General features: G+C 37.5%; 1 protein-coding gene across 1 annotated transcript in view; it reads right to left on the bottom strand.

Annotated features, from left to right (window-relative positions):
• Positions 1-61: 61 nt before the first annotated feature.
• The window catches only part of LOC136866254 (D-beta-hydroxybutyrate dehydrogenase, mitochondrial), a 102956-nt gene continuing 78451 nt past the window's right edge, over positions 62-24566 (bottom strand). Inside the window, exons 4-7 of the mRNA XM_067143051.2 lie at positions 22417-22569; positions 12841-13008; positions 6718-6860; positions 62-1427 (exon numbers count right to left, since the gene is read on the bottom strand). Of these exons, the coding sequence (XP_066999152.2) occupies positions 1272-1427; positions 6718-6860; positions 12841-13008; positions 22417-22569 (620 nt within the window). The 3' untranslated portion in view covers positions 62-1271. The remainder of the gene's footprint in view (positions 1428-6717; positions 6861-12840; positions 13009-22416; positions 22570-24566) is intronic.

Genomic DNA, 24566 nt, shown 5'->3' with positions numbered 1-24566 from the left:
ACTAGATTTTCATCACTTTCTTATAGTGAAAAACACAACAAATACAACCAAGTGATTGACAGTGGCAGACTATGCCTAGCCATTTTCAGGGCTGCCGACGGTGGTTTATTATTTTCTGTATTTTAGTTTTGCAATATTATATTATTACAGTATATATAATTTGGCAGTGGTGAAGTGACTGAAATGGCCTAAGTACACATTTCACCTTTGAAAGAAAATCAAAATTCTCTGCAGACTTTTTCTTTTTACTCCATGTCTATTAAATTAATTCATTTCGTGATCTGAATAATCTACTAAAAGAAATAGGGGGTGGGGTGGTGAAATGTACGGGCTGATATTTAATCCATTAATTTCATCTATAAAAACGCCCAAACTTCTGGCCCAGGAAACGCCACTGTCTTAATACCAATCCTTCTCTTACTAAATGTGTCTACCTGGCATTATTTGATCACAGTACTAGAGTAAGCTAGTGTTCCATCAGTATGGTTATAAAACAAGTGTGGCATTTTTCATAAACACATGGAATAGACTTCTTATGAACTATATAAGAGTTGCAGACTCCAAATGGTTCAGTAGCACTTATCCTCCCTTGATTGTTTGTCTACAAGTGGACACTATTTATAACTTACTGTAAAACAATAAGAATGCTAACATGTATTTTATGAAAAAGTATTGGAGGATGAAACTACATGCTCACAGGGCAATTTAATTACTACTACCATTGTGTCTTAAAGGATATTATTTGAGAAATAAAGAAGAAGGAATGAACAGTCATGTCTTATGAATACATTACTTGTTTGAAATTTGAAATAATTTAAAAGAAAGAATACAAAAATGTACATCTCATCTACCATACATTATTATAATTTATTGTTTCACATTTTTAATACAAAAAATTACAAGAAAGGTTGTTTTCTTATGAACTTTTCCTATCACCACAACTTTTTAAAAAGATAGATTTTGCATCTTGGAAAACTTCTCCTTTAATTATAGTTTATTATTCCTTTAGATATGTTTGTTGGTAATAGATTTAGAGTGAAATTAATAATAATCTACAGTGTGCTGGAAAAAATTGAACACATTTTACTAAATGCATAGGCTGGAGATTTGTCACATCCTTCAAGCAAAGACCGCAGAGAGAATGTCACTTACTCCAACTGTGCGTTCATGCTCTCCAGTATTCTATCTAGAGTGATAGAAAACTATCAGAAATTATGGCAGTGAGAGAATATTCTGAAACATAACAAAAATTTGAAGTTTCCTAAAGTAGATCAAGTGTATAAGATGTCGTAAACTGAGCGTGGCAAGTGGTCAGCCACTAATATTTGTATCTTCTCAGCTCGGGTAATAGGAGTGTACCTTGGCAGTGGAAATGTACGAGTCACAGCATCTGATAAGGCTCGAATCACCGGACCCAAGTCTGTAGCCTGAAAAGATCAAATTTATAACAGTATAACACATCAGAAAGATAGTTAATATTAAACTCAGTGATGTTGTATTGTAAAACTACCAACAAAATGGGTGTTATTTATATCGACTTATTAATCATTTAATTTGCATTCAAACTTCCCACTAATATTGAGAAACACTCATTAAAAAGAAGATTTTCATCACCTCAGACCAAAGAGTTCTTGATTCCTTAAAAAAATGTTTAAAAACACCACCATATAGAGGTACCGTATCAGCATTATTTATTGTCCAACAAAACAACAAACGAGAGCCTCTACAATAATACAGGGTTGTTTTCTTAACTTGAGTTACTGAATACAGCATAAACTTTTCACACTGGGATACACGTCCCTTTGCCATTGATGCATGCCATAATTCATCTTGGTACACTGTCCACTAGTTCAAGAAAGTAATGTTGATCCAAATTGTTCCACTCTTCAGTGGTGATTCGGCATAGTTTCGCAGAGTGGTTGGTGGGTCGTGATGCCCATAAACAGCCATCTTTAATTTATCCTTGACATGTTCAATAGGGTTCATGTTCGGGAACATAGCAGCCACTCTAGTTAAGCGATATCTTTATCACAAAGAAGTCATTACTGAGAACTGTACGATGGAGGTGCGTATTATTGTCCATTAAGGCAAATTCTCTACCAAAATTCTGGCGATATGGTGTCACTATGGGTCGGAGAATGCTGTCCATGTATCGTATAGCTGTGACATTGCCCTGCATCACTAGGAGTGGCGTATGCTGACCCCACATAATGCCACCCCAGATCTTCAGGGAACCACCACCTTGCTGGACAGTGTGTCCAAGATGCTAAGCCTGAACAGATTGTTTCCAAACATGTTGCCAACGATCATCAGGAAGAAGGCTTATGCAACACGTATAAGCAAAAATGGACTTTATGACAGTTGATATTGTTGGCAGCCACAGGTAACCACATTTCAACTCAAACTGTGAGAAACAGTTTGCATGAGGCACAACTTCAATGTAAACACCCATAGCAAGACTCAGTTCTCAAACCCAGACATCAGGGGATGTGGTGCATGAGCCCAACGTTATGCTGAATGGGCTCTTGAGACTGACTTTTTACCCCTGACAACAATTGATTATTCTTTGACACGAGACAGTTATCTGTGATCTTGAACTAGGAGCAAAAGAGTTGTTAATTTATGTGGTATTACACGAGGGTTGAGTCATAAGTCATGGCAACTATTTTTTTTCTCGCGAACAGGAGACAATACAGAAAATCTAAGATATGCATTTGGAAATATAGGGCATGTACTTATGCATAGTGCCTGAAGACAAATTCTGACTTCAGGAGATTCTCGTTGGAAGGTGACAGAACACAGGCCATTGGTAAACATTGCTTTATTATGGTATAGACAGCAAATACACAAGACTACACACAAAGGACAGGTCTCAACTGGTTACAGACCTTCGAAATAATCACCCAAGGTTTCCACTGTGCATTGCCAGCGGTGGGGCAGGCGCTGGATACCATTCGCTGCATGTGTATCGCTAACCTGTGACACCTCTCTCGGAAATGCTAACGTCTCCACCTACCTCGCCACTGTTCTATAGGGCATGGCATGCACACCTAATGCTTCCAGCAGCCTGAATGGCATTGGCGTGCATTTCTGCCATGGAGAACTGCTATTTTAATATACGATAATTGCTCCTGCTTGTTGACTTCCATTTTTTGATGCTCTCACTCACACACTGATATTGGGGGGCCATGCTTAGACCCACACTGTTGTTTACATATACCATCTAGTGGCATCATATGCAAGTACATACCATACATTTCCAAATGCATCTTAGATTTTCCATGTTGTCTCCTGGTCGCGAGAAAAAAATATTTGCCCTGACTTATGACTCTACCTACATATATGAATACCATTGTAAAAGATTAGGGACACTTTTCTTGTCTTTATTTGGCTTTCTTCTTATCCTACACTTCCCACATGAAGACTGAAGATCAAGATGATCCCTCAATGAGTTTTGATGCATGCCCTCCTGATTGAGCTGGGAAGCAGAAGCGAGCTCATCAACGACTGAGAAGAACTGGGATTGATGGGGAGAGTACCCATCTATTTAGAGACAGCAGAATATGAAGATGTAGAGATGGTCCTTGTCCTTTTGTGTTTATCCTTGTCTTTTCTTTCTGTTGCTCCCTCCTTCTACACTGACCCATCATTGTGTTTATCCTATTTTGTGTTCTTTTCAAGTTCCTAACTTTCTATATATACTGCTTTTTTGTATGATAATAGAAATTCCAAGAGATAATAAAAATATATATAAATGTTCATCAGAAAGGTGGATACTGACATTCTGCAAGTTGGAGATGGAATGTTAAAAGTTTGAATTGTTGTGGTAGGTTAGAGAATCTGAAAAGGGTGATGGACAGAATAAAGTAAGATTTAGTTGGTATAAGTCAGTGGCATATACTGAGGGCTACCAAGGCTATCAGTGAAGCCCAAACCTCAAATGCGAGCGATGGAAATCTAAAGCACATTATATTGTAAGCATCTGACACATTGTTCCATTTGCAAAACTTGAAAGCAATGAGAAAACATGTCGCACGTATTTCTGAGAACAAGGCTTCGGAGACTGATATTGCAGCCCAGACTCGCGTCCCTTCCCATCGACTTGCCTCACGCGGCTTGCTGCTGTCTGCCTGCAGGCGCGGGGACCGACGGAGGATAGCTGTGCTAGGCTTCGGTCCGTCAGATCGCCACTGCTAACTATCACCGTGCGTTACTCATCGTATATACTTCCTCACCTCATCTTTCTGCCTTGAATATATAGATAACGGAGTGCTGGTATTTCACTCCCATTTACTTCTACATCCTTGTAGGAAGACACTGCAGGGCTGCTGCTACAGGAGTAATATAGTTTTCTTTTTGATTGGTAGATCTGCTAAAATGAAACGCAATCTTTCAGGTTTAGTGTTCTCTTTTGTTGGTTGGAATTGAACCCGTGATCATGGGTCGGACACCACCACTGATCTTCCGAGGAAGATAATTAACCATTGAATGATGGGTACGACCACTGTAAAATTAAACATTGTTATTTAATAATAATAATAATAATAATAATAATAATAATAATAATAATAATAATAATAATAATAATAATAATGGTGCATGGCATCTACATAGGCTTGGTGGTGACCTAATAAGGATAAAATGAATGGCGAAGACGTCATAAACACCCAGTTCCCAAGTCAGGGGAATTAACACTATGAGGGGGTTGATTCTGAAAATTGAACCGGGGCCGTCGGACCAAAGACAAGCATTCTATCCATTTAGCCTCAAAGCTGGACTTCAGTTTGCTAAACCTTAGGCTACCAACTCGATTGATCATGTGTTGAGTATTGACGGTGGCAGAGGCCAGGGCAGTAGCTTGTGAAGCAGCTTTGACAACACAGCGGGCAACTCCGTTGGCTGTTGGCTGCAGCTCAAAATGCTTAAGGCTTGATGTTCCCTAAACCAACTATCGAAAAGGGGTAGCCTAAGTCTAGTGGTAGCCCACGTCTTGATACCAGCATATGCCACTGGTATAAGTGAAGTAAGTTGGCAGGAAGAACAGGATTTTTGGTCAGTTGACTACAGAATTATCAACATAAAATCAAACAGCGGAAATGCAGGCTTTGGTTTAATAATGAATAAGAAAATAGGGCAGTGGGTAAGCTACTAAGACCAGCACAGTGAAAGGATTATTGTTATCAAGATAGACACCAAACCAATGCCCACCACAATAGTGCAGGTCTATATGCCTACTAGTTCAGTGAATGATGATGAAACTGAAATAATATATGAAGAGACAGAAGATTTAATACAATATGTAAAAGGTGATGAGAAGCTAATTGTGATGGGAGACTGAAATGCAGTGGTAGGCCAAAGAAGAGAAGGTAACACAGTGGGAGAATTCGGATTGGGACAAAGGAATAAAAGAGGTAGTCAGCTGGTTGAATTCTGCACTGATCATAATTTAGTCCTTGCTGATACTTGGTTCAAACACCACAAACGATGACTATATACGTGGAAGAGACCTGGAGACACTGGAAGGTATCAAATAGACTTCATTGTGATTAGGCAGAGATTCAGAAAGCAGGTGCTGGACTGCAAAACTTTCCCAGGAGCAGATGTGGACTCTGACCACAACTTGTTGATCATGAAATGTCATTTGAAGTTGAAGAAATTGGAGAAAGGAAGGAATGCAAGGAGATGGGATTTAGACAAGTTGAAAGAAAAAAGTGAGAGAGATTGTTTCAAGGAACATGTTGGCTCAAGAACTAAATGAAAAGACTGAAGGAAACACAGTAGAGGAAGAATGGACAGTCATGAATAATGATATTAGTAAGGCTGCTGAAGAAAGGTTAGGAAGAAAGGAAAGATCAATTAAGAATCAATGGATAACTCAGGAGATACTAGATATGATTGATAAGAGATGAAAATATAAGAATGCAAGAAATTAAGGACGCAGAAAAGAATACTTATTTATCATTTGTAGGTCATGCTTTCTGTCATTTGCATTATGTTCCCAGTTAATATCCGGTAAAGTGAGATCACCTGCTACAGCAAATTTACTCTCTGTGTCATTCCCCTGCCTAGCTGATTATCTTATCAAATAATTCTGCCTCATCATCAGTGCCACACTTTCCAGGTCTGTACACCCCAAAAACATCAAGTTGCCAATTATCTTTAGGGATGAGACTTATGCCTAGAGTTTCATGTTTCTCATCCTTAACCTTCTTGTACAGTAGCTTACAAATTATTTTTTCACCAGTATGAACACTCCCGCTCTTACTGTTCCCATCCTGTCTTTATGGTAACCACTCCAGTTTCGTGAGAAAATTTCTGCATCCACAATATCACTTCTTAGCCATGATTCAACTCCTATTACAATATCTGGTAATCATATATCTATTCCTTTCTTTGCAATACTTCTACAGTTTAACACTATGACTTTGACATCCTTACTGGGCTTCAGCCTCCCTACAGTTTCATCACTGCTCTCTAGTCCAGCTCATTTCCCTGAATGCAACTCCTTATAACTCTTCTAAACAAACCCCTAACTTATAAGTACCATTGCATTTCAAATGGAGCTTATCAGAGCGTGAATCCCTATCTCCTTCCCACCCATTGGGATCTACAAACCTCACTCCCAATTTCCCATATACCCACTCTTCATATTCTCACTTAAATCACTGATCATCCTCCAGTAGTATCCCTTTTACACAGTATACCACTGATACTTACTGGTCCTTTGGTGTATGTCTCCAAAGCTCGTACTTTCTGTTCAAAGTAATCTTCACCATATTCTTTTCGTGCTTCTTCACTCATAGTCTTCCACATCAGCCTTGCCTGCTCCAGAAGTGTGTCATTGGTGAACCATGTATTTCCTGAACAGCAAAGTTTAGTCTATGACCATAATGAAAAGAAATGAGTTATAAAAGAAGGGGACAATATAATTAATAATACAGACTGATTCAATGGAAGAATGAAGTCTTAATAATCAAGCATTTATGAAGATGGTCTTAACAGATTTAATATCACATGTACCAGACAGATACTTTCACTGCTTGGTTTAATAGATACTAGTGGTTTGTGCTGCAAATGTGGCAAAAAAATGTAGTGGTTCCAAGGTACCGGAGTGAAACTGCAGTTGATCTTTGCAACCTAGTTGCTTTTGTTGAAGCTTTGTGGGCTCTGTTTCTCTTAAATGAGCCTCTGTAAGATAGGGTGTATAGCTGAGGATGTACCTTAGCAGAAATAACATTGTATTAAAACATACAGTAAAGCTAAGTCCATAAGTTCATAACAATAAGACTTTATGCCACACTTCATGCTACCACCTTAACAGTACACCAACACTCTACTGCACTCTATAGCACTAATAGCCTCCCCTGTGAACCATGTGACCTTGCTATGGTCTTGTTATAATACTCAACATGGCTTAGCTGTGTTGATACTGCTACACAGCTGAAAGCAACGGGAATCTACAGCTGTAACTAACTCCCAAGAACATGCAGTTCTTTCTGTATGAATAACTAGCAAGATACCCGTGCTTCGCTATGGTATTATACTGAAATTTATAATTGAATGCTTAACATTTTATATATAATCCACCAAAATTTGTGATCTGATGGCAAAGTTCCTCTGATTTTTCAATCTTCCTTCCCAGCAATTGATTTCATACTTCCCGGGTTAGCTCCAGGTATTCCGCCCGGTCAGTTGAGTCCCAAAATCTTTGTCATTGTTTCCTATAAGCATTTTTAATATGGATCAAATCCTTGAGGAGATCCAGCGTGGCATCATTTTCGGTGCCATGGCGGTACTGAAGCCGCGGCTGGACTGCATTCGTAGTCATTACCTGGTCAGGACCCATTTCCAGCGCGGTCCGCACATTTTGACAACGGTCCTAAAAATTATTATTATGATTAGGGTGGGTGATATTAGTAGAATTTAGGTTGTTATTATTATTATTATTATTATTATTATTATTATTATTATTATTATTATTATTATTGATGTTCTGGACGCCACAGCAAGATGCAAGACCGCTACTTGGTGGTAAATTACATCTGCTGACAATGTGACCAGCACCATTGTCGCGCGTAGGCAAGTGCACGGGATTTCTGGTGATACGAATGATATACTTGCGTGCATTATTGACCTTAATATAGAGGTGAACAATTGCATGGTCAATATCATTCCTATAATTTATTTCAAATGTGTTAACATTTTTATTTATGTGCTGGGAGAATCTACTGTAATCTAACTTTAAGTTCTTCAAAGGAAAAGATGGCTCTTGAAAACGAACCCAGGAAAGATTAAAAATTATCGTTTTATGATCAGAATCAAGTACATTATGAACAGTAAAATCAATTGGTCTCAACTCCTTTTCCACCCCACCGCCATTAAGTTGATTCCCTGCCCACAAAGAAAGTAGGCATGTTTCTTTATGGTTAGAGGAGATTCCAAATGATAATGTTCATGTCTGTTACCTTCAGTTTTGAGATATAAGTTACCCTATAAAAGGAATTCACTTTTTTCACTTCCTTTCACACTCCCACCGACACCCCATTAAGTGAATTTTCCTGAAAAATACTTGTTTCTTTATTAGTAAAGGATCTTCTAAATACCAGTTATCACGACTGTAACATCTTCAGTTTTTGAGATATGTGTCTTCATAAAAGGAATTCAAGTCCTTTTCACCCCCCCCCCCCTCAACTCCCAAGATGACTTTCTCCCAAAATTACATTTTTCTTTGTTTTTAAAGGAGATCCAAATACCAATATTCACATCTGTAACAACATTATTTTTTATTACATATAAGTATCCTCATACAATTAATTCAATTAATTGGTCAAATCCTTCAAACCCATCCCTCCCTCATTGGATTTTCTGAAATCAAAGGAATACGGGTTTCTTTACTTTTAAAGCAGATCCCAAATACCAATTTTCACGTCTGCAACATCTGTTGTTTCTGAGATAATAGTATCTTCATACAAATAATTCAAATAATTTTTCAATTCTAACCTCACCCCACTTTAAGTGGATTTCCAAAAACAAAAATACGTATTTCTTTATTTTTAAAGGAGATTCCAGTTACCAAATTTCACATCTGTAACTTCTTTGGTTTTTCAGTTTTTGAGTTATCAGTATCCTAATAAAAAGAATGCAACCCCATTTTCAGTCATTTTTCCCCCCATGCAAGTGTTTTATCCAAAAACAAAACTGCATGTTTCTTTATTTTAATAGAGATAAAGAAATACTATTTTTCACTTCTGCAACATGTTCAGTTTTTGAGATATACTGTAAACATGCTCATTTTAAAATTTAACCCCCATTTTAGTTCCCTTTATGTGGAGTTTCTGAAAACAGGTTACGAACAAAACTGTAATATGCTAGTGTTGTATGGAATCCAAGGTTCGATAAATATATTGAGTTAATCGAAAGAGTGCAAAAAAGTTTTGTAAGATACCTTCATCACCAAACACATGTCTTGTACCCATTTATGGTGCCATACAAAAATTTACTAACCAGTGTCGGAATAACCAGTCTTGAAAATCAGAGAAAAATAACTGATGCCAAGTACCTCCATAAATTAGTAAACAATAAAATAGATAATATGAATTTACTGTCTCTATTGAATTTTCGCATACCTCACTTGCACTCAAGAGCATGCAGCACGTTTAGGACTGAAAGAGCTCTGATGACCGCCCACAACCATTCACCACTCTATAGGTTATAGGTTATGTAACAACTATAATGAAGCTGTTAGCATGGACTTCGACCTGTCAATAACCTAATTTATAAAACTATTTTCAGCTACACTGCCATGACACTAAGCATTAAAATCATTTTGAAAGCTGTCAAAAAGTAATAGGTAGACTTGTAGCAATGTAATTCAATGAATAATTTAGTTATGAAGTTTAGTTTTAGTTATTAAAATCTAAGACTTGTATCAATGTAATTTAATTCATAATTTAGTTATAAAGAATTGTATTTTTAGTTATCGAGATCTAACATTTGTGTAGGTAAGGGTTATTCTGCCCGAAAGCAGGTCCGAACCTACGCAGAGGCGTTCCTGAGCCGGAGTTTACGTGCGGTAGGGTGGCCAGTTCCTTTCCGCTCCTCCATTCCCTTAACCCCCACCAACAGCACGTGGCAATTTACTGTCTCTATTGAATTTTCGCATACCTCGCTGACCACGCCCAATGTTGCTTAACTTCGGAGATCTCATGGGATCCGGCGTTTCAACACGGCTACGACCGTTGGCTAACATTTGTGTCAATGTAATTTAATAAGGATGTTAAAAATTTTTAGGTTTACTGTAATTGGGGTTTACTACCTGTTGTAAACCATAACCAACCAACCAACCAACCGACCGACCAACTATTCTTTCGATTTCTTCATCATCTGCTGAACTAGTAGGCATATAGACCTGCACTATTAGGATGGGCATTGGTTTGGTGTCTATCTTGACAACAATAATTCTTTCACTATGCTTCCCTGCTGTCCTATTTTCTTTTCATTGTTAAACCAACTCCTGCATTTCCCCTGTTTGATTTTGTGTTGATAATTCTGTAGTCGCCTGACCAAAAATTCTGCTCTTCCTGCCAACGTACTTCACTTATGCCAACTATATCTAAATTTAGTCTACCATCTCCTTTTTCAGATTCTCTAACCTACCACAACGATTCAAACTTCTAACATTCCATCCCCGACTCGCAGAAGGTCAATATCCTGATGACTACCCCCATCTCATGTAGTCCTTACCTGGAGATCCGAATGGGGGACTATTTTACCTCCAGAATATTTTACCCGGGAGGAAGTCATCATCAGTACATCTATATATATAAAAGAACATGTCCTGACTGACTGATTCATCATCACCAAGCCAAAACTACTGGACATAACAAAATGAAATTTTGAGGCCACATTTATATTACAATGTTGGTGCTCGCTAAGGGAGAATTTTTGGATATTCCATTGCTAAGGGGGCGAAAAAGGGGTGGTGAATATTTAAAATGAGTGCATCTATATCTCAAAACTTTAAAAGTTTACAGATGTAAAAATTGATATTTAGAATTTCATTTAAAAATAAAGAAACATGTATTTTTTTTGTTTTTGGAAAATACCACTAGGAGGGGTGAAAAGGGGGTTGAATGCCTTTAATGAGAATACTTATATCTCAGAAACTGAAGATATTACAGACCTGAAAATTGGTATTTGGAATCTCCTTTAAAAATAAAGAAACACATATTTTTGGGGTTTTTGGAAAATCCAATTAATGGGTGTAAAACAGGAGTGACAAGTGAGGTGAATTTTCTGAAAGACTATATCTACAGTATATCTCAGAAACGTAAAATGTTACAGACGTAAAAATTGGCATTTGGAATCTTTGTAAAAGTAAAGAAGCATAGGTGATTTGTTTTCAGAAACTCCATTTGAGGGGAACTAAAATGGGGGTTAAATTTTAAAACGAGCATGTCTACAGTATATCTCAAAAACTGAACATGTTGCAGAAGTGAAAAATAGTATTTCTTTATCTCTATTAAAATAAAGAAACATGCAGTTTTGTTTTTGGAAAAAACACTTGGGTGGGGGGGAAAATGACTGAAAATGGGGTTGCATTCTTTTTATTAGGATACTGATAACTCAAAAACTGAAAAACCAAAGAAGTTACAGATGTGAAATTTGGTAACTGGAATCTCCTTTAAAAATAAAGAAATACGTATTTTTGTTTTTGGAAATCCACTTAAAGTGGGGTGAGGTTAGAATTGAAAAATTATTTGAATTATTTGTATGAAGATACTATTATCTCAGAAACAAAAGATGTTGCAGACGTGAAAATTGGTATTTGGGATCTGCTTTAAAAGTAAAGAAACCCGTATTCCTTTGATTTCAGAAAATCCAATGAGGGAGGGATGGGTTTGAAGGATTTGAACAATTAATTGAATTAATTAATTGTATGAGGATACTTATATCTAATAAAAACTAAAGTTGTTACAGACGTGCAACATCCTATTGACAGCCCGTTGCAAGGTTGTAAGGAGTTCAGGCTCATCATCTGCTTGAAAAAAACAAATATAATGGCTCAGGGAATAGACTTTTCCAGCAGTTGTCACTGATAGGAAGAATAGCCAAAGCAGCAGCTATCATGGCACAACTAAACAAGAGAGTATTGAGCAATGGACAACTGACAGAAAAGAACAAAATGCATGTATAACAGGCATGCATCATTGGCACGCTACTCTGTGGCAGTTTGGCCTGGACAACATACACCAAGCATGAAAATATCTAAACAGCTTTCAACACTGTTGTCTCAGGAGGATCTTTCATATCTCTTGGCAGGAAAGGTTTCCAAACATGACTTCTAGGATGAGTAGGTATACCCGGTATTCATGCACTGCTCAGCCAAAGAAGGCTCAGGTGGCTGGGTCATGTCAGAAGAATGAACAGCAGTCGGATCCCCAAAGTTCTGTTTTATAAATGAAGGCTCAAGATCGTTAGGTAGACCCAAATAGCATATCAAGGATGTCTGCAAAAAGACATGAGGCAGGATGCAATAGACATGAACGATTGAGAAATAACTGCAAACGGCAGAAATGCATGGAAGGTAGCAATTAAACACTGTGTCAGAACAGTAGACAAGATCCATAACGATTTACATCATGAAATAAGAACTTGGCAGAAGCTAAGAGCTGCTTCTGGTTGGGCTCCCTACTCCTTCACGTGTCACAACTGTGATGAGGCTTTTCAGCCATTCTCAATATAGTAAATGAACCTGGGTGTGACACCATTGTCGCTGTTGCTAGTTATTATGCTAGTGAAATCTTTGACATAGAACATCATGAACATTATGTTCCATACCTGTGGTGTAGTCACCAGGTTCCACAACAACCACATCCACGCCCCAGCGACGCATTTCTAATCTCAGGCATTCGCTGAATGCTTCTACTCCAAACTTGGTGGTGCAATATGCTGACCGGAAGGGTGAAGCAATCCGGCCCAGAATACTCACAAGGTTTACAACACGGCCTGTTTCAAAGGAAAGAAAAATACTGTTAGAATGACCTCACTTTAATTTCTTTCTAAATTTTATTTGAATAACTGGAATCATTTTTTTCCTTACCATATGATATCCTGCTTTGTGATCCAATTCATATTCTTATTTTTTATGAACGACTTATTTTATCTTTTAGATACTGGCATTTTAATGTTCAAATGCCAGGCTAAGAGGTTAAAATGTGTTTTTGCTCATACACTGCTCAAAATAATTAGAGGGATAACCTTTTAAACACCTGCATTATTTTTCCAGGAATGGTTGGAGTGAAACAGATATTTAATCTGGAAAATAAAACCTTTATTTAACTGCAATGTACATATCCTGTTCACTTCTTATCACACATGTTAGTGTCATAAACCAAAGTGGAAAGTCCTTCAATTAATTCACGTAGAACACAAAAATAAACATTTCAATATCTGGAAGGCCCTTCATGTGCCTGTATTACTGCCTCACATCTTTGAGGCATGCTCCTGACAAGTCTGCAAACAGTTTCTTGTGGAATTTTGTCCTACTCCTCAACAAGGACCTGTGCAAATTGTTCAAGAATTTGAGGTGCTCCAGGATGGGCCTTAAGTTGTCTGTTAAGCATATCCCATAAATGAGATTGAGGTCAGGACTCAGAACAGGCCAGTCTAGAGTTTGAATCGTGAAGTCCTGTAGAGTTTCCATAGTGGCTGCTGCTGAATGTGCTCTTGCATTGTCATGTTGCAGGATAAACTAGGGACATCTCGTTGATTGAGCATTAAGTCAGCCTCTGATTATCTGAAGGTCGGATTGGCCATCAATTGTGATGCTACCCCACACCATGACTGAGCCGCAGCCAAATCTGTCCATTTCCTGAACTGCTGCTTCATTATAACGTTCACCACGACTACGACATGCATGTATATGTCCATCGCACTGTGTTAGATGAAAGCGGGATTCGTCTATGAACAATACATTGTGCCAGTGACACAACTGCCAGTTCCTAGGGTGCTCCACAAATCGAGTTGATCTCTCTTGTGCTAAACATTTACTCGAGGGACATGATGAGGCCTTTCAAAGTCTGTTGCATATTGTTTGGCCACTGACACTGCAACCAGTTACTGCTCTTAGATCATTTGTCGGTCCTGGGAAGTCGCAAATACGCCGATGGAGAGAACAATTCACCGCATATCGGTCTTCTGTGTCCGATGTTTTCTGTGATCTCCCTTGTCCTGGCTTTCGTGTGTATGCACTAGTTTCATGAAATTGTTTCCAAACCCTCCCAACAACAGATGAGGTCACATTAAGCTCAGTAGACACTTTTTTTTTTCAAAAGAGGCACTTGAGAGAAGGCTCATTATGGTATAGTACAATTAATTACATTGGGCAACAGAGATGATATTTGAGAACATCAGCTTCTAGGACAAAAATATAATACACTGCACGAATAGTCCAACCTTCCTCTAGTAATGTCACTGCCTGAACACATTCGCCTCATTCAGATACCTTATTTTAACTGATGAAATGTACACAAAGTTTATAGAGACATACTCTTCACTTACACTCACCAGATGACAGAGCGAGACAGTTCACTCTGACGTATTACATGATACATTTGACTGCTGCCACAAAGACATGGCTTTTCAATGAAATATGGAGGATTCCTCTCATTCTTAAAACATGTCGGAAGAATAAAAGCAACAAGATATATCCTAATCATGGACTACTTACATGGTACACATGATCAAATTCTTGCCCCTCTAATTTCTTTGAGCAGTGTATTTAGTAAATGGTCAAATTTCTTTTAAAACATTTCAAACAAAAGTTACTTCAAAATCAATTCAGATATTTGATACTATTACATCTTTTGGAGAATCAACCATCACAGATAATTCTGAATAATAATTCCACAAGCATTTGACATATTTTTACAATGTTTAAACATATTGCTTTTTTATTAACTCAGCTACCTTTGGTTCAAATGTTGTTGTTGTTGTTAATATATTTTAAATTGTGTTGGAATTGTTTTAGGAATTGTTTATTATTATTATTATTATTATTATTATTATTATTATTATTATTATTATTATTATTATTATTATTATTATTATTATTATTGATTTAAGCCCAATAAAGAGCGCTGATGACTAGTTCTTCCTTGATGCTCTTCTTCGTTCCCAATATCTCTTGAGCCCTGCTGATAATTTCTCCTTTCTCTCCTGTGAAAGGGGCTTCTAACTTCTAGGGACTCTAGGTGGTGGGGTCCAAGACTGTACCATAGCACAAAATTTGGAACGATCTTCTATATCAATGTCTGAAATCCCAGCCGAATCCAAGTCCTTCTGTACTTCATTAAGCCACAAACTTCCAGTCTTGTAACTTTTAAACCAAAGAGAAGATCTTCTTGGTAAGCCTGTTACTGTCCATTCGTTGTAGGTGTCCATAAAAATTAAGCCTCCTACGTCGCATGCTGATTTAAATGATGATTTAAATCGGAGATTATTCTAAATCTTCTCCAGAGTTGTGAACAGTGGATTGGCACAAGCTGATAGATGAACTTTCAAGTTGGAAGTTATATTTGCTAGACTAGATAGAAATTTACCAATAGTTTTTCTTAAACAGTCATCATCATCATCATCATCATCTTCTACTTCCAAAGTAGCCAGCAGGTCTCACGCCAGTGACAGAGCAATGCACCACTTTACAATCTTTGCTGGACTAGTAAAGAGCGAGGAAGCACTGCTGGAGCACTTCATTAAGAAAAGTTCTAACTTTCAAGTATTAAAAGGATATAAACAGAACATAATGTTTCTACATTTATTAATAGTTTTCATAAATTCATAAGATAATTTTAAAAATTAAAATTGTGATTTGATAAAATGATGTTCCTTCAAGAACGAAATATGTCTTCTGTTTTTATTAAATGGTATCTTTTTCAGGTATAATCTGTTAATAAATGTTTTCTTTCTCAGGTATTTTCTAAATATTGATAGGGCTGTGGATTACAAAATGAAATACAACACCTAGTACCAGTATTTTAGATTTATTGAATATGAAAAAGAACAAGTTTAATACAGTGAATCCGTCTCAACAAGTCAAGTGACTAGCATGAACTGAATAGAACAAAAGATGGCTGCTCATAACCAAAGAGATAAACAAACAAATTCTAGGTGGTGGCCCAGTTTGAATCATATTTAACACTAAATTTATGTCATAGTGAATTATTTTTGACAGAAAGAACCTCACAATTATAAATAACTAAGTCAAAACTGAAAAAAAATGGTTTCCATTATAACAAACAAGCAAACAAACAAAAACCTCAGGTACTTGTTGGCAACAGAAGTTATCTGACTGATGTCTTTACTTCGTGAGTGCAGCAACATCAGAAACATTTGCTGACAATGACAATTTTTGATACTCTGTGCTACAACTTACCATTATTGTAGACCAGTTCATCTAGAACTCCAAACAGTGATCAGTGCCACGCCAACATTTCCTATTGTTGAAATGATCGGATTCACACCACCTGATCAGAATCACCTCAGTTTATGGTACTCTCTTACCCAGTGCCTTTTTCTAAACAATTTTTAACCGAGCTCGATAGCTGCAGTCGCTTAAGTGCGGCCAGTATCCAGTATTCGGGAGATAGTAGGTTCGAATCCCACTGTCGGCAGCCCTGAAAATGGTTTTCCGTGGTTTCCCATTTTCACACCAGGCAAATGCTAGGGCTGTACCTTAATTAAGGCCACGGCCGCTTCCTTCCCACTCCTAGCCCCTCCCTGTCCCGTCGTCGCCGTAAGACATATCTGTGTCGGTGCGACGTAAAACAACTAGCAAAAAAAAAAAAAAAAAAAAAAAAAAAAACAATTTTTAAAGGGTACTCTCAGTTGTACTAGAAAAATCATCACAATCTTATAATTTTCGCCAATTATGCACAGTCCGGTTATCACTTTTTGGGTTAAAATTTTATTTATAAAATGATTACGCTATTTTATTTGTGGCAACATGTCAAATTGGTAACTGCACTCAGTATTTATAATCATTTTACTTATTTTCTTATTTAATAATTTTGGTCAATGCCGAGTTGCCAACCAAGAGGAACTAATTCGATAGGATGATTTAAATCAGAGATTATTCTAAATCTTCTCCAGTTGTTGTGAACAGCGGATTGGCGCAAACTGATAGATGAACTTTCAAGTTGGAAGTTATATTTGCCGGACTAGATAGAAATTTACCAATAGTTTTTCTTAAACAGTCTTCAAATATTTAAGGGGTATGCATACCCCTGCGTTCCCCCTGAAAAAGAAAAGCCCTGCTCTTACCTCTCTAGTACTTCCAAAGACATCAGACTTATCCTACAATACCCACCACTGCTGGTTCTTAGAATTAAACACAGACATTCCCTCAACTGTCCCTGTACAATGTCTTTTCTGTAAATCCATAGGTATGCTCTCCCCCAAGAGTGAGGCTTAGCGATGAGGATTGTAAGAACCAATCATTTTGAAATTTCCAAGGTATTATGTTCACTTTCACTTGATGATAGCCCCTATGATTAAAAAGATTTACAAAATGAAGTAATATATTTCTCTTTGCAAATTTTGGTATCATTCCTTTAGACTGGCATTCTGTGAAATAATTATGATTGAATTGTTGAAAAGGTAATTTGAAATAGTAATTATGTAAAATATTTTTGAGGTAACCGTAATTCAGCCCAATTACTTTTCACTCATACTTTTCCCATCACTGCTTATTTCATGAAGATACAATTTATGTCAATTGTTTACATCTTCTTTTTCTTCTTCTTTAAGGAACATACATTTCAGTATATTTTTAGTATTGATGGCTATGAAAACAGACTAAAATACATCATTGCTGTACATTTGCTCCATATGACCTTTGAGCTCTTTTAAATTGTATTATATTAATGTTTGATACTATGTTGCATACTGGCAAGCCACAAAGCACATTTCAGGTTTAGATCAATGAGCCTACTTCTGTGCATAAATTTACAAATCTGCATTATGAAAACAGCAGTTCCCACAAATATTTGGATCCAAACATTGTTATCATACTGTATTTACATTATGCTAGTGCAGTCTAAGAAAGTTTTCCTGTGGAAAACAAACATAAAATTCAGTTAAACTGTTGATGTTGAAATTTATCTTGCATTTCAGTATTACATTTTAACTAAACTCTAGCTTTGGTACATATAACATCACGATTTTCTCCTCTGTTTCTCACTTAGCTCCTCCTGCCCCTCCAAAGTACCGAACAGGCCGACTCCAAGAGCCTTTCACTCTGAATTGATGCTGCTTGTGATAGCTGATTGTGAAAGTGATTACATTCTAAATTTATCACATATAGCACATTGGGAAGAACACAGAAATTGACTTTGAAGTGTTCAAACAAGAGACTGGAATGTCAGGTAGATTCGTTATGATAATAATGCAATATTTTGACAAAGAGCATAAGCTTTTGACGAGGTGTCACATCGAAGACTTCTCTTAAAACTTAACAACTATGGCATTCAGAGTAAACTGCTGGCATGGTTGAGGTCATTTGTGGTGGGTCAGATGCAGTGTGATGTATACAGAGGAGCCAAATCAGACCAAACTACAGTTACTTCTAGAGTAATTCAGGGTAGTGGGATAGGGCCCCTCCTGTACATGATTTATGCTCTTAACTTTCCGGATTATGTAAATTCAACCATGGCACAGTATGCCGATGACATAGTCATTTATAGAGCCATGAAATATAATGACGACCTGGTACAATTTCAATCAGATCTGGATAGTATAGCTCTGTGGTGAGATGTAAATAAAATGTGTACAAATGTTAAGAAGTGTAAATATATAAGACTAAACAGAGCTAGGCAACCACTCCAGAACCAGCCTACCTCATGTGGAATCCAGATACTACCCTCTAACTCCATTATACTGTTCAGTATTCATATTACAGACAATCTAAAATGAAATAAGCATGTGGAGGAAGTGAGGTATAAGGCATAGAAAGCACTAGGTTTTGTCTGTAGATGTCTCTCTGGAGGAAGTAAACCCCAATGAATGGCTTATATTTCCCTGGTGCGGCCCATACTGCTGTGTGGTCTTCTTTCTTGGCACCCAATGACAACAGAAAATATGAGAAAACTACAAGGTGTCCAGCACCGAGAAGAACATATAATAAACAAACACACCCCTCTAAACACAGCCAGATCATTGCCACCAGTGAACTCATTATGTAAACAAATAGACGTACCGGTAGTCTTCCTTAAGAAATCCCTGACAGACAACATACATCTCTCCCCTTTCCACCTTCTGCAGCTTAATTACCAGTCTGTTAAGAGAGGCCAAGGAATTACTCTTGTTCCCCCTCACCAGAAGCATCTCTCCCCTTTCCACCTTCTACAGCTTAATCACCAGTCTGTTAAGAGAGGCCAAGGAGTTACCCTTGTCCATCATCGCCCCCTCGCCAGAACAACCTCATATTTAAATGGATTTTACACACAGTCTGCTCATCTTTGGAATCTTCTACTATCTGAAGTAAAACTGCTTCCTCTTCCTCACTTCCACCACACAGTAAAGAAAACGTATTTGCAAATAGAAACCCATATGTGATGTATATAACTTGTATAAATTAGAATTTCAAGAATGATGTATGCAAGTACAGTTGGATGTGGGTGAATATGTATGCTAGCAGGTGTGGGAGTAGTTATGAATGAGTAGGAACTGCAAAGAGTGTGGGTGCAGGTGTATAAGTGAGGGTATAAATGACTGGGTCATCTTACTCTTAGTATATACAGCATAAATCAAGATAATTATTATTCTAAGAGTACAGTGTTTGAAGTGTAAATATGTAAATTTAAAATTGTCTATGCATATGTAAATATTCAGTTGAGTTTTGTGTAAACATACATGTGGGGATGGAGGCACTTGTGTGTATGTGAGGCTTGCCTTTTCTCCATCTACCACCCCTAGATTGTACATGTACAATTTGAGGGAACTGACCAACTGACTGACCAACCGACTGACTGACATGTTTGATTTGCTTTCTGTGAAACTTCATGAGAAAGGCACAAATGTGTGCATAACTGTGAGAATAAATATATAGTATCTGCTGCTACACATTGAGAACAAACTTAAGAAAGGGAAAACTGAAGTTTATCGCACAGATAGACTGACATTTGTTTGTTGGTTTGACAAGAGAGAAGTGAATACAATCTCAACAATGCACAACCACAAAATACAAATACAAATACAAAAGGTGATTGTAAAGTATGACGATAACACACTACTGTTATATACAAGCGTAGCCCAGAAACTAATGCAGCACATTTTTATTTCTTCTACAATTATTTATTGAACACAATGAAACTTATACACAAGAAAGAATGATGTTTCTTCTATACTCCCTATATCTCTACGTAATCTCCTTCCCGTTCTGTGGTCTTCCTCCAGCGAGACACAAGAGCATGTATGCCTTGGCGGTATCACTCCTTGTTCTGTCCACAAAGCCATTCCTTCATTGTGCGAATCACCTCTTTATCATCCTCAACATGTCTCACACGAATGGCATTCTTCAATGGCCCAAAAAAGTGAAAGTCCGAGGGAGCTAGGTCAGGGCTATAGGGTGGATGGGGTAACACTGTCCAACCCTGTTTTGTGATGTGTTCCAATGTCCTCAAACTTGTGTGAGGGCATGCGTTATCACGTTGAAGCAAATAATCACCTGGGTTGTTATGGCATCCAAATCGGTGGAAGTGCTTCTTGAGTTTGGTTAATGTGTTCACATATGCCTCAGAATTAATGGTGGCACCTCCCAGCATCACATTGATGAGTATGACACCATCACAGTCCCAAAATGCAGTGATCATGACTTTACCACCAGAAACAGTTGCTTTAAATTTTTTTTCACTGTGGAGAGTCAGGATGGTGCCATTCCATCAATTGCCGTTTTGTTTTGGGCTCAAAATGGTGAACCCATTTTTCATCACCTGTCACAATCCGGGACAAGATGGCTTCCCACTCAGCTTCAAAACGTTGCAGCAACTCAAAAGAAGTGTTTTTTCAGAGAGGAACACAAAGTTCCTCCATAAGACAGTGCAGAACCCATCGTGAACACATTTTTTGCATAATCAAGAGCAATGATGATTACACCCACACTTCCTTCGCTGAATGACAGCTCCCGCGCCAACTGCAGAGTCATTCTGCGTCAGTCCTCACGTGCTGCATCTTGTCAGGTGTGACAGCTGTGATTGGCCTCCCTGACCGCTGCAAATCTTGGAGCTCTGCTGAACTGCTTTCAAATGGCCTCATCCTCTGTGTACTTCTGTGGACTGCTTTTGCTCCATAAACTGCACATAAACATTTGTGAATGTTTCCAACCATTTCTTGCTCCACAGTGAGAAATTCAATGATGACACACTGCTTATAACGTACATCACTTACAGGCGCCATGTTGAACCATTGCTGCAAGTATGCTATCTGCTGGAAGGAATGGAAACTTTGCGCGTGCACTTTAAAAACTTCATAGAATTCATATCTAAAGTTTCGCATTCGTACCATTGTTGGGGGCTGAGAAAAAAATTGTGGTGCATTATTTTATGGGCCACCCTTGTAGCTCAGTGTCATTGATTCTGGAAGAATGTGTATCAAAATGGTACAAAAACTTATTTTGTATTTTCAACATTTTTATTAGGAATGTCTGCATAATAATGAAGATATTGGGAGGTTTCAACATAGGAGTTGAGAATGAACTTCATTTTCCAGGTGCTGGAGCTGTTCAGCAGTCCTCAGATGTCAGTCAAAGAGACCAGTCATCAACCCACCACCATAAATACAGTTTGTGGAAAGACTCTTTCCAGTCCTAGCAACAGTAAGGAAGAAAAGATCTAATAGAAAAAAACTCAGAAGAGGAAAAAAATCAGTTATAAATATGTAAAGTGCAGTGTTCGGGCCTACATGGGAATTTGTCTCATAATATTGTAAAGATGCAGTGAACCAAGAGAAAACTATTGCTCATGTTTTCTTTTCATGGTTGTCCAGTAACTTTGGAAATGTATTAGCTAATTCAACCTTTGTCAAGACACACAGAAAATGCTTGTGATGGGACATACATAAGGGTGAATAAAACTTGTAAGTGAAAAGGTTAAGACATTTTTCTGTTATATATTTGAAATTTCCCTGACATATATGCAATACACTTGAAGCTCCCAAGATAAAGCAGTTGAGGGAGGGATATTGTCAGAGTGATGGAGAATTAAATCCTCAGCTAAAATGTTGGTAAGCAGTCCGAAGCTGTAGAGAGTACAATTTATGTTATAAATATAACAGTAGATGTTAAGGGAACCACAGTGCTGGCCATATATATTTCAAAAAATTGCTTGCAGAAAAAAAAAGAAAAGTATATATATTGCTCACCTTTAGTTTTACGTAAGAGAGGTAGGAACACTTGAGTTAGCCTGATAACACTTAAAAGGTTCACATCAGCTGCTTTCTTCAGTACAGCAAATGGAACCCACTCCACCTCACCAAATGAGGCCCATGTTGCATTGTTCACTAATGCCCAAAGACCTGTAAAGAAATAAATGTGTTTTAGTATAAGCATGGTAAGTTTAAATAAACTTGTTGGGGGCTAAGAAGAAATAAATCTGGAGAAACTGGAGTTGAACAGGAGGGAGTCCATCTATGAAGACAGCAGTGCAGTCTTTTCTTGCTCTTTAACATTTTTATATTTACTTTTGCATCCCCTGCTATCCTCAAAAGCATTTCATTACCTTGCCTCACTTTCATGTCCCCAGAGTTGGTGCTATGTGCTGTTGTACTTCACCCTTGATTGATGAGCAACCAAAGAATAACATGTTTATTTCTTAAAAGAACATCATCACATTATATCAAGTCACACTCAAATATTTGTTTATCTCTGTTTAATTTTTAGGAACTTAAATTCTAGAACATATTTCAATAACGTCCTGTTTTGCCTCCACTCCAGCATTAATTGCAGAATGCAGATAAACATAAATATTATTTCTAAATTTTGAGTGTGGCTTGATAGAATCTGATGATGTTCCTTTAAGAATGAAACATGCCATTCTTTGTTTAAGGCGACACTCAGGAGATAAAAATCGATAGTTTGGTCATTTTGGAAATTTTTTTTTAATGACTGAAATTGAAAGGATTGAGTTTTTTCTTTCTTGTCACAAAGTTATTCTGTTGAATTAAAACAATTATCACTTTAATAATGCTTTGTTTGCCAGTCTGCATACAGAAGAAATTGGCATGGCATCTGCTCAACTGCTTTGTTAGGTAATGATGTCATTGTCATGTTTCCATTCAATCAAATATGCCTGTTCTTTGCAATTACGGATTCATGGAATGAGCCAAGAGCCCCCCACCGTCTCCCGATATATTTATACAGAAGATAGCTGTAAGATCTACCATATTTCTGAATGAATTTATAAAGCCTGTTACGGACTAATATTTCAGTACTCGACTGTCATTGAGCAACATTGTATGCTTGTATTGGTATTCCTAATGGTACTACAATAGTGCCGACAACTATAAGTTTTGTGATTCTTGTATGTTTATTATTTTTTATGAATTCTGTGGTGATAGCCAGTCTGTTTACTTTTGTGAATTACATGCGCAAGTAACATCTTGTAGTTGCGTATCAAGATACTATTATTATTGAAAGATAGTGTGCTGATTCATTACCTAAAAGTCACCAGAACCATTTGTTTTCCCTTCCTTTTCTTTCTTAGCAGATTCTGTAAGAATACTGGTAACTCTGGAAGCTTGTCTCTTCTTCGTCTCCTTCTCCAAGGAACAGAAAATGATTCACCTGCATTTGGTTTTTCACAATGCATCTTTCCCTGAGTGGAAGTTGTGAGGATTGTCTCTTCGTCTCCTTCTCCAAGGAATGGAAAATGATTCACCAAGGGAATAAACAATATGTGTAAGCATAAATCAGACTTAGCTAAGCGACGAATTGCTGAGCTTTTGATAGGAAAGAGATGGGGATCAGCTATTACCGAACAGGAGTCTCCATTGAAGAAACCAGGGACAAATGGTCATGAAATGTTATCAAAATCAGATTGTTCTCATCAGGAAAGTGTGACAACAACTTCAAGCCATGTAAGTCCTGCACCTATAGCCAACAATCATGACATGACAGGAACTACAATCCTCACAACTTCGACTCAGGGAAAGATGCATTGTGAAAAACAAAATGCAGGTGAATCATTTTCCGTTCCTTGGAGAAGGAGACAAAGAAGAGACAAGCTTCCAGAGTTACCAGTATTCTTACAGAATCTGCTAAGAAAGAAAAGGAAGGAAAAACATACAGTTCTGGTGACTTTTGGGTAATGAATCAGGAAGAAAACGTCAGTTGAACTTTGCTTTAATTTTCCCACCAATTGTAATTTAACATTTAAATCCCATTTTTCTCCAATAATATTCTGCCAAATGTACGGTAACAAAATTTTTATGGTGTATGTATCACAACTATATTTGGAAACCTGCATATGGAATTTTTGACTGCAGAATTTTTTCAAGTAGTAAGGATTTTTAAG

This window comes from Anabrus simplex, chromosome 3 (genome assembly GCF_040414725.1).
Source record: "Anabrus simplex isolate iqAnaSimp1 chromosome 3, ASM4041472v1, whole genome shotgun sequence".
NCBI lineage: Eukaryota > Metazoa > Arthropoda > Insecta > Orthoptera > Tettigoniidae > Anabrus > Anabrus simplex.
The sequence above is the reverse complement of the archived record's forward strand: the minus strand, read 5'-3'. Positions and strand labels throughout refer to the sequence as shown.